We start from the raw sequence: 16852 nt of genomic DNA on the forward strand, positions 1-16852 counted from the left end.
AGGCGAGAAAGATGAAAATCTTTCTTCTTCACCCAACATTAGTGGGTAATATTTTTTCCCAAAATTGTTGCCACTCACTCCAAACAGTTCTCCATGACCATGTGCCAATGGAATTAAACCATGTCTTAATAATTCTTGGATATGCATTGTTTGTTCTGGAGGTAAGTGGTCAAAAGTTTTAAATTATATAAAAAACTAGAACTTACTGCTTCTAACGCGATCTGCCAAATTATTTGCAACATTGACTGAGCTTTGTATATCACGTTGATCTAATGCAGAGTTTTCAGGGCCGAATTTCTAAACCAATAAAAAGCAAAACAAAATTAATCACATGTCTCAAAATGAGAAATTCTACCAAAAAGGATTGCAAAACCGCTAAAAACAACAATTTAATTTTCGTAGGCCTTTATTATGGGTTGATCTTAAAGTTCAAAACTTGGATAATACTTATCGATTCACATTGTTTATCAAAATATAATTAAAATAATCATTGAAATCGGCAGTGCTCCCCCATACCATGACTGTAAATTTCCCGTTTTCCTGAACCTGGCTTCAAAAATTATAATTTTGAAACAATACAATACGAATGCTCTCAAAATATGTTAATATTTTAATTTTGACCAAGCCTTATTGGAAAAATTTTGAGCTTTTAAGCCCTGAGATCCTAAGGTCCTAAATCTTTACCTCAGCTTTCAATCCTTTCTCATCAACAAGATTCTGCATGTACCATGAACTATTGTCTGGCTTAACTCCACTCAAACCAGCTTCTCTAGAGGTCATAGCTGCCATTAATTTTGGTTCATTGCGCTCATCAACTGCTTCATTGATTAGTTCAACAGCTTTGTTTACTGCAAAAGAAAGAAGTTAACGAGTAAAAATTTTCATTAAATTTATCTTCTTAGAGAAATCACTTCTTTCAATAGTTAGCAAAGCAAAATTCTGACTGAAAAAAAAATTACAAAACAAATCAGCTAACTTTGAGACGCAAAAGCCTCTATACATGCTATCTCTTTTCAAGCAACATAAAAGACATCTAAATAAATTGTTGAGGCTCAAAACCTGCATATAAACAAATTAGTGACTCCCCAAGCGATTTTAAATTCCTGAAAATCGGGTTGATCTTTATAGTCTTTTAATAAGGGCCAGTAAAACTTTACGAAACGGTAAAACTTTATACGAAACGGTAAAACTTTACGAAAAGGTCGCTACGAGTCAGTTGAGCAGCAAGCAACGTACAAAATCAGAATTTCTATGTCTGAAGGGCAATCTAAAACAAAATTTTAACCGCTACTAGACTGCTCATAATAAGGTACGAAGACCGGTCTGATTTGACTTGGACAGCTTTGACAAAATGTTTCAATCAAAAGTAACTTTTAGAACCTTATTGTGCTTAATTCGTTAAAATATCAAAACCATTAGCTAGTAAACGGTGAAGGCATCTTCGTAAAAGCGAAAGACATGTACCTATTTTTCGGATCCGGCATGCGGGAATAGTGTCAGGACCTGCAGGCAACCTGGTAGGGTTGGGTATGGGTGTGGTTTGAGTGTGGTTACGTATCAGATTGGCTAGGAATTTGGTTATTATCAGTTAGGGTTAGGGTTGGAGCTCGAAAAAAGCACTCTTTTGTGATTTTCTCTTAATACAGTCTGGTCTGTAGTTTGTACAATATAAATAGCCGTCAGAAACGCTCTCTCGGCATGAATCCGTGGCGCAGTGGATAAGGCATTGGGTTTCAAAACATCGGAACTTTGCATTTAGTGGGTTCGAATCCCGCCGGTGGTGAAAGTCAGAAAAACTACGAACAAGAGACTGGAAAGTACGAAATAAGTCCAGATCTGTCTTTCGTCTTTACGAAGAAGCCACAACCCTAGTAAACAAGCTATTTTCAAGGTGGATTCTCAAAACAGCTTACAGTTTATTGTATTGACATGTCCTTGAATTTCAGCTTGTGTCAACATTTTATCGTACATATCCAGCTCTGATTCATCTTTGCCTTTCAAACTGGCTTGTTCTATTTTTTTTTGTTTAGAATCATACAAAACATCTTGGTATTTTTGTGCTTCTGCATCACTGATATCCTGCATTTGAGCAGCAGGGTCTTTCAATGCTTTACATGTGTCTTGGGCTACCCCTTTGTCAATAGCATCATTAATAGCAACAATGGCAGCATGTAATGCGGCATCATTATCTGACATTTCATTTGCAAGGATACCACCAATTTTACCAAAGTGGGGCATGTTGATGCCATATTTGTCAAGAGCAGATTTCATGGCATTGATTTCCTCCTCTGAAAGAAGAATCATTACTTAGATTTTTTTTCAGGAAAATCCTTATTTGGTCGAGATAAACAAAACTATGATTTTAGCAACAGAACTCTTTATTCATATCATACAAAATCCATTAAAGCCGGAGCGAATACATCCAACATTTTGATCCAACATTTCAAATTCTTTGTTGGACGAAATGTTGGATGAAAGTCACATGGAAAAATTAGAAAAGTTGCATGAGATTTCATGAGTTGCAAATCATTTACGCAAAACCATCAATTATTTTAATCCAGCATGTTTACGCAAATGCATTCAACATTAAAGCCAACATGAAAGTGACGTAAATCTCATAAAAATGTTGGATGAAATGTTTGGTGGGGATCAAACTTCATCCAACATTTCTATTAATAAGTTGCAATTTTATGACTTGCGCAAATGAACCAAACATTTCATACAACAATAATGTTGGACCCAATGTTGGATGCATTTGCGCCAGCCTTTAATAAAGAAACCAAACCCACCAGTAAATTGTGCTTTTCCATATAAATCCTGGATTTGTGGTGCAAGTCCAAGTTTGAAGAGGTACAAACTAAAAGGTGGGGAAAAATTTACAAAGTTTAGTGTTGTTTGATAAAAGAATGGGCAAAGACCCTCCAAGGAGTGTAACACCCTTAAATAACATCACATTTGTTGTAATGTTGTAATTATTTAGAATAGAAGAACTGATAATGGTAAAAAGGACCCACCCATGACGTTTTTAAAGGAATTTTCAGGATCAAAATGGACTATTCGAAAATTCGAAAATAACAAATTCACTGACCTTAGGGCATGAACACAATATATAGCTCTTGGCATATTCTTCATATCATAAATATCTGTTGTTTCAGGATAGAAAACCTGAAAAAAGACAGATATAATAGCATTATAATTTTAATTGATATGATATGCCATGATATTGAGTAATAGCCGGTAAGGAGCCTTCTTTAAAGTAGTCAGACACAGTGGACGCTTTTCTAAATTTGAAATAGCAAGTGAATTTATAGATCAAGCAATTTTACCGATGAAATTGGGAATTTATTGGGTATTTTAAAGAAATTTGGTACAGTGTACCAGCTGAAAACAGCATTTTGTATCAAGCAGTAGTTAACAGACATGTATTATTTTTAGATTGTGTTTTCATAGTAATGGAAGTCATTGGTTACATGGTTGTTTCTTCATTTAACAGAATCAATCAGAATTTTGAAGCCTGTGTTGCATACTTTTATTTTTGAGTTGCCTGTGTTTGAATTGATTTATAAATTACTAATTTCAATCAATATCAATAATTATTTTGAAAATGATAGAAAAATATCAACTGCAGAAATTGAACATGAAATTTATGGTTTAAACAATAGGCATAAGAATGCTTTCCCTTCAGTTTATACAATCAAGGTTACTTCTATATTTTTGAATGTCTTCTGACTTTGTGCCTAATTTTTGTCCTCGTTAAAAATTCAAAACAGGGTAATGAACAATATTTATGGGCTACAATAAGGTTCTAATTGAAATTTTTTTATTTACATGAGTCAAAGAGTTGTCGTCCTCTCCTTAGTAAACATATCATTAAGATTTTGAAATAAAGGGAAAATTGTTTTGGGAGTTCTTTGAATTTATAGTTTTCAGTTTGTTTGTAAAAAATCTTGGTGATGTTTATGGTAGTACTGAGTTAATCTAAAGCAGCATGACTATGTAATGACTGAATGGGTTATGAGTTACTTTCAAGCAATTAAATATAATTTTTCAGATCAAGTAATGCAAAACATTTTGTAAAGGGTTTCATTATAATGTCTATTAAAAGATTGAAATGACATTTTGAGATGGTTTTATATAGCAATAATCTTTTCAATAAGACTTTTCACTTCCTAGATATCTAAATAACACTCCATGGAGACGTAGACGTTTTATTGATTTTAAATCTCTTTGTCAATTATAACTGGGAAATAAGTTAGACATGACTTGTTAAATTTCTTAATTATCACATCAAATTTTACATTCAAGTGTTGAAACATAGGGGATGACTTTTTCATAACAAAATTGATTTAAAATCATATGCAACTGCACACATGAATGATATATCTCAGGAAAAGACGTCTTTTAAAATATGATATCATTCCATATTGTTTTACAGTTTTGATTGAAAACAAATTCTATTACAGAAAGTTTGCTATTTGTTTACTGTAACATGATGTCTTGATATTTAAAAACAGAGTCTGTGATAAAAGTGATAAAATGAATTTAGCTTAGCTATGATGAATTAACCACATCAATTTGTTTATAGCCTTATATGAAAAACCTTGCAAAATAAATAAAGCAACCTTTTTTAAATAGGAAGAAAGAAAGTTTTTTTAATCAGTTCCAAGTCTGAAAAGTAAATAAAAACATTTCAGAATTCTTTCAATGTGAAAAAACTCAACAAGAATTTTGACTCTGTTGATGATAAATTGTTCAATTTGTTATTAGTATAAACAGAAATTTTGAAAATCTGTACATGGCTATTAAATAGGAAATTTAGTAAATCACTCAAAATAGAATTGGATGACAAGTTAATGATGATGGCTGCACATCAGGATAAGACTTTGACGTCACAATTATAATTACAAAAAATCAATTATAAACTTCTTGTACAAATTTTTGCTTTGCATCCACATCATTATAAAAATGTAGGAAGAAGGAAATAATAAATTCACTTCCATCCCAATCGCCTTATAAAACGACAAACCAATAAAAGAAACAAGAATAGTGAAACTTACAGCTGGAAGTCCTATGTGTTCCATTGATCTGATTAAATACATGATATTATCAGTATGTCGAAAATGCAGTCCCCTTTCCTATTACAGAAAAGAAAAGATAGAAATTAATCAAAAATAGTGAACTTCAATACTTAGCAATAAAAAGTACGTACCATTTAAAAACACGATAATGCAGACTGGTAAACTAACTCCATTTCATTGAATTACATTTGCATTGAATCTAAAATAAAGATGATACACAGCTCACCTTATATCTTGTTAGATCTTTATCAAAAATCTTTCTAACAGGGGCAATTTCTGGGGCAAAAAAATTTGCCAATTTAGCACAGATTACACCATTTGTTAATGCTTCTTCTAGTTCGATAGTGGGTGGGAGTTCTTCTTTGATGCATGCTTCGATCCACCTTGATGAGAAAACAAAAGTAAAGAATTTCTTGAAACCAAATTGTGTAAATAAAATTTTGCAGTGAAAAGAATTAAAGTTCTATAAAATATGCTTTGTATTAGTATTTCAAAGTACATCAGTTTCCCACTATTTTTGAGAAAGCAATCAGGTTTTCCTTAGCACTAAGATAACTTTGTAGTAAATGTGCTGAAAGAAACTGAAATACATTTTAACAAAATTTCAGGAAAACTTCTGAAGACAATCAGAAATCAAAAACAAATAAATGAAAACCTACAATTTAGCCTCTTCTAAATGGCAGAGATATTCATAGGCAATTTGTGCTTTTCTCCTTTCATCCATAGCATCAGCAGAATCGCGCTCATCGACATCAGTTTCTACAAATGTAGTAAATAAAAATAGTGTAGTTAATAACAGCAAAAACAGGCAAAAAGTGCCATTTTCGATCTCTAGCAGATATACCACAATGCTTTATCTAGAAATTAGCATGAAAATAATACATCAAACTTATTATAAATTATACTTAGGTTTTTTACATCTGTAATGTGTTTTTTTATATTGAAAGTTACATTACATTAATTATACTTCAAACAAAATCTTAGGGTTAACTTTGTGGTTCCCATTCTGATGCTCGATAACTATTCAACCTCATTGTCACAGTTTTGGCTACCTTGTGAAATTTGTTACCATCTTTTTTACTAGTTAACTTTCTGCAGGGCTGTTCTAGGTGCTTACTGGGTGTAAGCTAATTTTTTAAGCTTGGTGGAAATATTTCTGGTTATTACATAGACCTTTAGAGTGTAATTTTCAAAGCACAAACATTTTCTAGACTTGGATTACTGTTCAATTAATTCAATAGTTAGAGAGTGTCTCATTGTTTTGATGTTGTCTTCACCTCATCTCAGATACAATAACTTTGTGTAATGGTGACATACCTTGTCTAATTCTGCCATAGCAACTATCTGAGTAAGCTGTTTACAAAAATCATTATAATACTTTGCAAACCAGATAGCTGCTATGATGGAATTATACAAGGTATGTTAGCATTACACTAAGTTACGGTAGAATTCAGAATCATTACATTGGATCTCTTTGGGTTCTTTTTATATGTAGGGACAATGAACATGTATGTTTTGTTACTACTTAAATATATAGATTTCCGAATATATCGTTATGACGGATTTCTCTTGTAAACTTAAGTAAAATTTCAGTCAACTTAACTATCAGACTTAACTAAATAGCAGACCAGAATAGTTTGTTATTTCCTATAAAAGTTACCCCTTGCTCATGAAAAGTAAACCCATCGAAGGAAGGTACTTCATACAAGATTTGCCATACTTTGCCTGTCTAATGTTGACATCCCCCACCTAATTTCTACACCTTTCTTTAGAGATAGGAGTAATAGAAAGGTCGGAATCACTGATAGACAAAATATTTTTATTTCTCAGATTGCTCAATTTACTTTATTAAAGTGTAATGAAAAAGCCTTTCATCAAGGCCTTACAAATTGATCGAAGCACTCAACCTTGACATTAATCATGAATTTTGGCAGGCTGCTGCATCTTGGCAAAAGATCTTTTTTATTTTGTTTTAAGGCTTTCAATTTCTCCATACAAATAACTTTGGATTTGGAACTTGATTCAGGTAACTCTTGTCCCTGTTGCTGCAAACGTATCCTGTTGATGACTGGTGTCTTTTTTTCTGTAAACTAGATTTCCTAGTACAGTATAAAACTTGACAGTTAGAAGGTTTGTTGAACAAAGCCAATAAAGCGAACCAAATAATTTTAATAATTATATAATGGTTATAATTATGGCCCTTCAAATAAATCTTCAAAATAAAGTTGTTGTAATGATTCCAAAAAAATGAGATAAGGGAATATTTTAGTACATGCAGATGCGTTATATTATCATTATAATTTCCGTTAGTTGTTTTGATGACTGGAGTATCAGCAGTGGGGTTTTTAAAATTGTACTCAACATAACGTTGCGCCCTACAAAAGGTCTACTGTATAATGCAACATTGCTTTGACAATTGCTTTGCAGGTACATAGTTCTTCTGATTTTGACAGACACTGAATTTTTCTGTAATAGGGGGCGGACGCACAGAATTTCCGAGGGCAAAAGTCTTCACCAAGATTTGAAACTTCCAAGGTGAGAGAAGAAAATGTATGAATTTCAAAGGTAATTGAATTAAAAATGGCAAAAATGAGTGGAATTTCCGATGCATTTTGCAAAAGTAGATGAATTTTTATCGGAATTTCCGACCACCACTGGAAAAGAAAAATTATTTCCGAGGCTAGAAAAAAATTAAAAAATGGGCTCTTCCAGTTAAAGTCCGTTATAGGGGGGTGGACGACAGCGGAATTCCAAGGCAAAATGTTTTTTTGAAATTCCTGGATTTCCAATACAAAAGCAATTGAAACTCCTGGATTTCCGATACAAAATCAATTTTTTGGTGGAAAAATCTGGAATTTCCGATACCTTTTTCAAAACTTTGACAAATTATGTGGAATTTCCAAGGGTTGAAATAAAAAATTGATCGGAATTTCCGAAGCACTTTGAAAAATTGACTGGATTTCCGAGTGCTTTTTTTTTCTGAAAATTCCCGTCATCCACCCCCTATATCAAATTTTTTCTGGAAGAGCCCAATGCATGTCGTCCGACGGCGGGGGGGTAATAAAAATTTTATGGAATGGCGCCCATATCATTATCGATATCGTTCATATATCTTTTTTATCTTTAACTTCAAAAATTGAATGGTTTATAGCACCAACCAGCAACATATGATTGAAAAGTATTGTAGTTCATGTGGTAAAACTTGAAAATATTTGTCCATAAATGTAAAAAGTCTCCCAGTTTTGGCAGCTTGTTTACATTTGTGATTTATGACAAAGTGTATCAAATAATGTCAAATAAATTCAATCTCATACAAACATGCGACTCTATAGGAATGATTCAACTTGTTACAGAACAATGATAATTCATAACAAGTTAAAATTTTCATCTAAAAAGGTTAAAAAAACTAACCTCCGACTCCTGCTTGACTCCAGTTGCCATGTTCATTTTGCATGGTGGGCTCTGGGACACTCATCTTTGCTGATCAACTAAAACCAATATATAACTTATTACATAAAATTACTAATCTTTATACTACATTAAACCATTACTATATATTATAAAGGAGCTCTCTCTCACACGTTTTCCCCTTTATTTCAATGTTCAAAATTCACAAATCTCCACTTCCCTTTGCGCCCTCATCACTGTTATGATATTTTTACCACACCTTCGGTGCCACGGGCCGTCTATCACGCTAGCCTGCTAACTGATACTTTAAATCAGCTTGGCTTGGTTGAAAAATGACAAATTGGAGCGGATGACAGCTTAAAGGCTAGAAGATTGAACGGGCGCCAAACACACAAAAAAACAAAGTTGCGCTTCGATGGCGTTCACTGCACTTGCTGTCCCGCTCTCGCCGCGATCGAGGAGTGCTAGCTGAGCTATTTAGAGTGTATATCACGTTTATCGCTTCGTAGTTTAGACTAGTAAACTAGTCGTTGAAAACAGACCTATTATACAAAAAATCAAGCTCCAAATAGAAGTTGCGTCTCTTTTCTGAATTTCAACGACTAGAAGCTACTTCCCTCAAAAAACGTTGTTTAATTTTACAACTTTTTTTAGGTTTTTGAGAATCCATCCAACTTTTTTGACTAAATAATATTTCATAGTAACATTGAACATGGGAACATATAAATAAATGAGCATTTCTAAAAACGCAATAAACAGAAAGAAAAATAAATGCAATCCCGCACGGGTCAGACATACAGAAATCTGTACGTCTCTCCTTACGATTTTAGGTGAAGAAAAAAAGGCGTTGGAAGTAGCTTCTAGTCGGTTATTTTCCTTTTCTCTCACGCGCGCTGAATATTTAATTAGTGTTTACATTATTTGATTGACAGTTTTATTATAAGGTTATAAGTAATAACCGACTAGTTTACTAGTCTACTTCGTAGTACACTCTTTGCGCATTGTATGTTTGATAAAAAAATTCCCGTACGGAGACCTCTACGATGAAGTGTGATTTATAAATAGCAACACTTCTCTCATGGTCTCTCCTCTCCATCCCACCAACACACTCCATGCGCAGCGGTCGGTTTGAAAAATCTCAAATGAGAAAAGACAGATCCTCTACGGCAATGAATTTTGAAATAAGCCGTAGATAATTTGTTTGTGTACAGACAAAGCTATTTTTTCGGGAAATGAAAAATTCTGAACTGAACTCTAAATATAAAGTGTCCCATTTTCACTCCTTCTTTTGAGGACCATAACAATATATTCGACTCGAGTAGGAGTTGGAATCACGGTGCTGACAGATACTGCGACTTGACAGACGTGAGCTGTCAAGCCATGGCTTATACCATGATACTCGAATGACAAGATACTCACGCTAAGCCGAACCTTATGTCTATGAATGCCAAGGCACGTCACAATGTCTGTCTAATCTGCCCATACTCTTGTATCAGAGTTATGGTACCCAATTCCCCCTACATGACATGGGTTGGCCTGGACGAAGGTATATTCACTTGCCAAGTGAATCGTAGAGATACCGTTGTTATGGAACTCGCCCCCCCCCCAGGCGGGAGTTAAGTATGATAACCACTATACCACTACGCCTAGTAATGATAAGCAGATACTAGATAATAAAAAAGTGAAGGAAACGTCGTATATATATTTTAATTTACCTGGAGAAAAGTAACGTAATTTTCAAGGAGTAAATATCTACTTTTATTATTCCCCATAAGTTATTTCTACCGAAAAAAAACTGATAATTATAAACGGAATGAAAATTTCCGCTTGTCTTCATCGCTTCATCAACCAATTATGTGATTCTTTAAGGGCTCTGACCATAGTCCAAAAATTGATTTTGGTATTTGAACATAAAAGTTATATTTCAGGTTCCTTAACACTTTTAACAAAGAATTGCCTTTATAAATTGCTTTTCAATCGAATCCCTTAAGAGTAATTAAGAATTTAATTGCAAAAATGACGTTATGAACTTTAAAACGATGTTAATAATATGTTGCATCACCCTCTTTTACAAAAAGTGCTTAGTTTTAATGGGTAATTAACTTTTTTGTTTCAAAATTTCTTTACACTGTCCGCAAAGAATTGAACTATTTTAAATTTTGCGGAAAATTTTTCTAAAACGATGTGTCAAAAGTTATGACTGTTTTTTTAAGCAAAATCCAGATGAAAAATTGATGAAAAACCACTATTTTGAAGATTTCGAGACAAAGAAGCATTTACAAAAATTTTCCGCAAAAATCTTTATTGTTCGGTAAAAGATACACCATCTACTGCCAAAATTTTTTCAAAATGTTTTTTCATCGCCAAAACTAAGCTCTTCAAAGTTGAAATACTCTTCCTCGCAAAAGTCTTCATTTTCTTCTTCGTCAAATTTTTTCAATGCAATTTTTGAATTTTCAGATTCAGGAATAGTTTGTCTAACAGAAAATGTATAACATGCCATAGTTTTGTTGGTTACATCAGTCAGAAAACACATTTTAAACACCGCAATTATGAAAAATTCACTATGGTCAGAGCCCTTAAATCGCTCCCCTTTCGGTTTGCGTGATTAACTTTTTGAGTTTTAAGGCCTAAAAATTATTTTAGCATTTTCTTAATTTTTACCAATTTTTGAATATTTTTGTCAGCTATTTTTATAAAGAAATCAGATGTTTTAAAGTCCACAAAATCTTAAAGTGTTCTTAACTTGTTCCTAATATTTTTTCCATCGAAGCCGTATGATCTTATATAGTTTCTTCTCATAAATGTAAAGTGTTTAGTACCTTTAGTTTTATTCTTCTATGTTTAAGCATTAACAATAAATTCTTTACACTTTTCTCCATAAAGTTGTGAAGTCATATTAAAACGAGCTATGAAAAATTAGAAAAAATGGAAATGGATGAAAATAATAATTGATTTAAAAAATGAGAAACAAAACATCTCCTGGCTGGAGATATTTTCAAAAAATTAGTAGAAGACAAGAGCAAAATTACTGAAAAAAGGGGGAAAAGGAGGTGTAAAAATTTGTTTTAGTTTGTGTTGATCCAACTTTGGGTGCAGGCTTATATGTATATGATGTTTCTATGGAACAAACATGGAACAATATGTAGTATGAGATTTTTGAAGAGTTTGTGTCAGAATGTTTTTACCCGTACTGCCGAGAGGCAAATCACTCCAAAAAATTTTGATTTTTTGATTTTTCCCATTATTCCTATCATTATTTTCTGAACACTTTTTTAAGTGATTTAAATATTATATTTTAAAAGAGTATCCTTTTAATCAGGGATATGTTATAGCGGAGCTGGATGAAGGACGAGAATTTCTTAGCGGATTGCTTATCTTTGTCTTTTCTATTGTAAACTGTTCATAATAGAAATCCATCTCTGTCCCCTTGAGTGTTCTGTTTTTACTCAGGTAAGTTATGGCATGTCTCAAAAACCTGAAAATTACCATAATTTTTGAAGGCCATTAGCCGGCAGAAAATGAGGAAACCAATGATTTGCAACGAATGATACCATGATGAACTTTCGCTGTAGGGGTGTTACCTAATTGTTTACGCCCTTATTTTCGCGAAAAACCGCAAAAACTAAAAAATGCTGACGTCAGCAAAACTTGTTTTTTAAATATCTCCAGAAATTTTTGAAATTTTGCTGACATCAGCACTTTATTGCAAAATTTCGTATTTTGCTGATTTCTGCTGACGACAGCAAAATTTCGAATTTTTTTTTTTTGCAAAATGATTCTTTTAATGATATTCAATTGTTTCAATTGACTTGAAATTTTTTCCATAAATAATTTTCCATGAGGCACCCCGCGGTGTAGCGCGGTATTTCAAATGAAAAAGTACTATTTATAATCTTAGAGAAGAAATTTCTTATAACTTTGCTAATGAAAACAATTTTTTTCATTTCTTTAAATTGTCATTCACCAATGTGGGTCTGTACCTTTTGATAGTTAAAAGTTTTTAATCGTGAACGATAAATGCAGCAGCAGAATCATTGGCTAAGAGGAAATCCAAATTTCATGAGTTTGTAATTAACATGAAGTTCATGTAATTAAAAAAGTTAAATTTCATATCAAATTTTAACGTCAGGGACAGAGATAGAACAAGGCTTTTTTAAATGTGCGTTATCCAGCTCCGCTATAACATATCCCTGTTTTAATTCAGACATAAAAAGTTGTGCTATTTTGAAACTTTCTTTATTCAAATGCCTTCAAATAAACTTGTATAAGATCCCGGGGACACTCGTATGGTCCAACCTACACCCTTAAGGGTAGGGTTTTCGAGACCCTCGAAATGCACTGTAAGGGTGTGCTTTTGATAGAATGCACTACAAGGGTCTTCTTTTAGCTGGATACACTGTAAGGGTATGTTTGGGACTGCTGAATTGCAAGTCTGACAGTAAAAATCTGAATATATCTTTATAGTTTCGACTAGCACCCATTTTTATTTTTTTTGAACATTGTGTTGACATCTCAGGCTCATTTTCAGGTGGCTTCAGCACAATAGGATGTGAAATCAAACTGCTCTGTATGGGTCAGAAACATTCCATAACATGCCCTGTAAAGGTACCTTTCTACTGCTCAAGAGCTGCACTGTAAGGGTCTGATTTCGAAAGCCAATTTTGGCGGCACATGCCGTCGTTTAGAAATCGAGTACCCCCTCCGGGAATTGCTCTATATCTTATGACTCGTTCTCAAACTCAAAACTGCATTCTTTAAAAAGTCTTTTCAATCGATTCCCAAAACAAAATATTTTGGTCTAACAGATCATTTTCATTTACTATTATTTTGGCATAATTTATACAATTTTGGCTATTTTTAAAATGGTTTTATAAACAAAAAATTTTCCTCCTCATGAAAAATTTACAATCTAGCTGATATGGAAATACTTTTAATCCTTCCCTTTTTCTTAAAATATAAGTCTAAAGACCCAATACTTTCGTGTAAAAAATGTTTGTTGAGAGCGTGATGAGAAGAATGTCAAAGGACTGGTCTTTTTTAAATGTATGGTAAAGAGTCGCAACTTTTAGTGACAAAATTGGTATGATAACTTTAGACCAAGTTCAGACGTAACAGTTCTGTTCCGAAATGAAACGAAACGGTTCTGAAACAAGTGTGAACATCAAAATTCGAAATGTCAAGAAAGAAGTAGTGAGTAGCACCTCACTAAAAACCGGGATTTTTCATCTCGTTTCTTAGTGAGTTCCACTTTGACAATTTTCGAAAAATAGAAGCCTTTCAAGTGTTTTGACGCAAATTCGATTTTTCCCTACTGCAAGGGCTTCAAAAGTTTAAAGTGACGTCAAAAAATCGAATGTTTAGAGCCCGAAAACCTGGGCTCAAAACATTCGAAAAAGTCGCAAAGTGGAATAGACGTTAATTGGGTAGAAAAAACGCGGGTGACGTCTAGTATAGGCTACAGTGAGTTCCACTTTGACGATTTTCGAAAAAAATTGCGTAAGGAAGGAAATAGGCTAAGAAAGAAGACGCTACATACAAAACAAAACAGATCGAAACAGTTTCGCTCCACTTTTTTCATCAGTGAGCATGGTCTTACTCTAATCAATCGGGTTTATAATCAACAGACTAAAGTCTATTCAAGTCTATTCAAATATTTTAATGAAATTTCTTTACAGTGATGACCTCCTAAAATCAAAGAATCTCTCCAGTGAAAATGAAAGTTATAGCACTTCTCTAAAAGATCTTCATTTTTTTCTTCTTTATTTTCATCTTCGTTTTTAGATTTTTTTTAAACTTTTTTATTGCAAATTCTTCCACCCACAAATAATCTTTCCAACGATACCAAATTTATAAAGATTGAAGAATTCCTTCAAAAGTTATAGGTAAAAGAAAAAAGAGTGCACACTTATCGTGAATAGACTTTAGTTTGCTAGTCTACACTCATCTCATAGTAAAATGTGTCTTTTCTTTGTTCTGTATTAGATTAAGTGACTCGCTTAAAGCTAAGGCAAACCGGGGATATGGTATAGATAAGTCAAAAAATTTATAATTAGATTATTTCAAAAGATTGGTACAGTAGTCTTATAAAATTTTCTAACGGTTCTTAGCCCTTAAAACTGCATTTTTCATTATTTAGCATTCACAATTTAGACGCAAAACGATCTGGTGCTAAAATCCTCCCTTGGGCGTTTTCAAACAAACGCCTTCGAACGATTTTAAACACGCTGTTCTTTTGCTCTTCATTCCATTGGTCGAATTTTAGCTGAGATTGAAATTCCAAAAATTGAAGAAAATCATTCGACGAAGCACTTCCTTTACTGTTAATATACTTAGTGACGTCATGACAAAGAGTGACATCATCCGTGACGTCACAAGTGTAAGGGATCTGAAGACTGTTCAGTTCCTTTAAAATATCCAAATGGCACATACCATAGTTGCTAGTCATCTCTTTAAAGTCTGGTGATGAAGTTTCAATTATATGAGTGCAGATCTCAGATCCGACTTCAAAAGCTTGTATAAATATAATCATTATTCCACCTTGCTTAAGCATTGATCTAGCTTTCTCAATAGCTAATCCCGGATTTTTCATGTAGTACAAAACACCTGACATTATGATCAAATCAAAAATCGCTTCGTCATTTTCGGTAATGTTGACAGTAGCTCTAGAGAGAGATTGCTTTGAGCTATTGGTGTAATGGACATTGATATCCTTACAAAGCCTATAAGTTTCATCAAATCATGCTTTTTCGATAACATAAGGTACATCCCATGTTTTGACTCTGTATTCTAGACTAGAATGATACTCACTTTCAGTTGGATCGATTGCATAGTATAATGAAACATCCAAGTTGTTTCCTTTAATGAAGAACTGATCTGTAGTTCCTCCACCAGCACCCACAGATAAAATATTCAATGGTTTATCAATGAGGGAACTTTTAGTCAATCGTTCTTTGGCTATCCGTTGTTTGGTCCGGCAAGCATTTTTGTTTTTCTCACTACCACAAAAATCCTAATTACCTATATTCACTGCTTTTACTCATTTTTTGATATCACTGGCCTTCCCCATGCACTGACGCTGCTTTTAAATTGTGCACGAGAGTTTGATAAAATAAATGAATTGCCTTCAGGGTTACCCCAAAAATACGTTATTTTGATTAAAAACATATTTTTGTAGTTTGATTGTTTTGATAGCTTTAAGTCAACAAGATATCTATCGAGTACTCTGTCACCACAATTTATTGATGAATTTTAAGTCCTATTCAGAGTCACATTATTCACAAATATTGCAAAAAGATTTCAAAAAAAGATACCCACACAAACCATTGTAATTTCATTGTATTTTAACGAGCGTTGCACACCTCGGCATACTTCCAACGTACTTGCTCTATTGTCTTAAATCCGCCATTGCCCAAAACCCACCTTGATCGAAGAGACAGAGTAGTACTATCCTCCAAACTTGAATCTTGATCCTTTAGGGGGTTATTCTGCAGTACCGTGAAAAGCACATGCCGAAATCATATTCCGACCTGTGTGCCGACCAATCTAGATTCTATATACCGATATCCCGTGCCCCCTGATACTCAGGGTAATTCTGCTGAACAATCTCTAATTCAAACTGGAAAGGAGAATTTTATTAGTTCGAATTAGAAGTTATTACAGTACGTATATAGAAAAAATGAAATTTGATTTGACTTGTACATCCCTCTGTGTCACAGACCCAACGGGACCTCCAACCCTGTGGAACAATTTAATCAAATTACCCTACAATTTTGGTCCCATTGGGATATAAACTTTGGTTTAATCCCCATTTTAAATTCAATGAGAAGATTGCACTTCCAAAACCATCCTTACTGGATTAAAAACGATATATGTTTTCATTCCGCTCTGTGGGAAAGAGTTCCACCGGGCACGGAAACAGGGAGTTTTTATCTATGTCTTCTAATCTACTTGCGGAACATGCACTAAAAAAAAGACGTAACAGAACTCTATTAGGAAATTTTGTATTTCCGCGATTCTCTCTCCTAAGTGAATGAAAGTTTGAATGGTAGAACAGTGTTTCTAATAGCTTGTTCTTGCTGTGAAACTTTTGTGACGTATTAATAAACGTGAAAAGAAAAATTTGTTTTAAATCATGCTTAATATGTCGTGGTAGGAATAACGGTTTCTTTTCATTTCTACTACATGCGATATTGGTTAGAATAGGACAACGACTTCAGCCTAATAGTGGTTTACTAAAGCGAGAGGGATAAACCACAGATTTCTGCAAATACCGAAGGGCTAGATGGAGTGCTTTACGCTTTTTCAAGCAAAAAAAGTTGAATATCGCAAAAATAACATTGCTATTGTTTTTGAAAATCCGCGAC

At 33.5% G+C, this 16852-nt stretch overlaps 1 protein-coding gene across 1 annotated transcript in view; it reads right to left on the reverse strand.

The window, feature by feature from the left end:
• LOC136806133 (ras GTPase-activating-like protein IQGAP1) overlaps positions 1 to 8794 on the reverse strand; it is a 30668-nt gene extending 21874 nt beyond the window's left edge. Inside the window, exons 1-9 of the mRNA XM_067062699.1 lie at positions 8490 to 8794; positions 5738 to 5837; positions 5305 to 5461; positions 5058 to 5135; positions 3089 to 3165; positions 2790 to 2857; positions 1914 to 2288; positions 685 to 848; positions 207 to 297 (exon numbers count right to left, since the gene is read on the reverse strand). Of these exons, the coding sequence (XP_066918800.1) occupies positions 207 to 297; positions 685 to 848; positions 1914 to 2288; positions 2790 to 2857; positions 3089 to 3165; positions 5058 to 5135; positions 5305 to 5461; positions 5738 to 5837; positions 8490 to 8553 (1174 nt within the window). The 5' untranslated portion in view covers positions 8554 to 8794. The remainder of the gene's footprint in view (positions 1 to 206; positions 298 to 684; positions 849 to 1913; positions 2289 to 2789; positions 2858 to 3088; positions 3166 to 5057; positions 5136 to 5304; positions 5462 to 5737; positions 5838 to 8489) is intronic.
• Positions 8795 to 16852: the final 8058 nt, after the last annotated feature.

Source organism: Clytia hemisphaerica, unplaced genomic scaffold, assembly GCF_902728285.1.
Source record: "Clytia hemisphaerica strain Z4C2 unplaced genomic scaffold, Clytia hemisphaerica genome assembly, whole genome shotgun sequence".
Classification (NCBI taxonomy): domain Eukaryota; kingdom Metazoa; phylum Cnidaria; class Hydrozoa; order Leptothecata; family Clytiidae; genus Clytia; species Clytia hemisphaerica.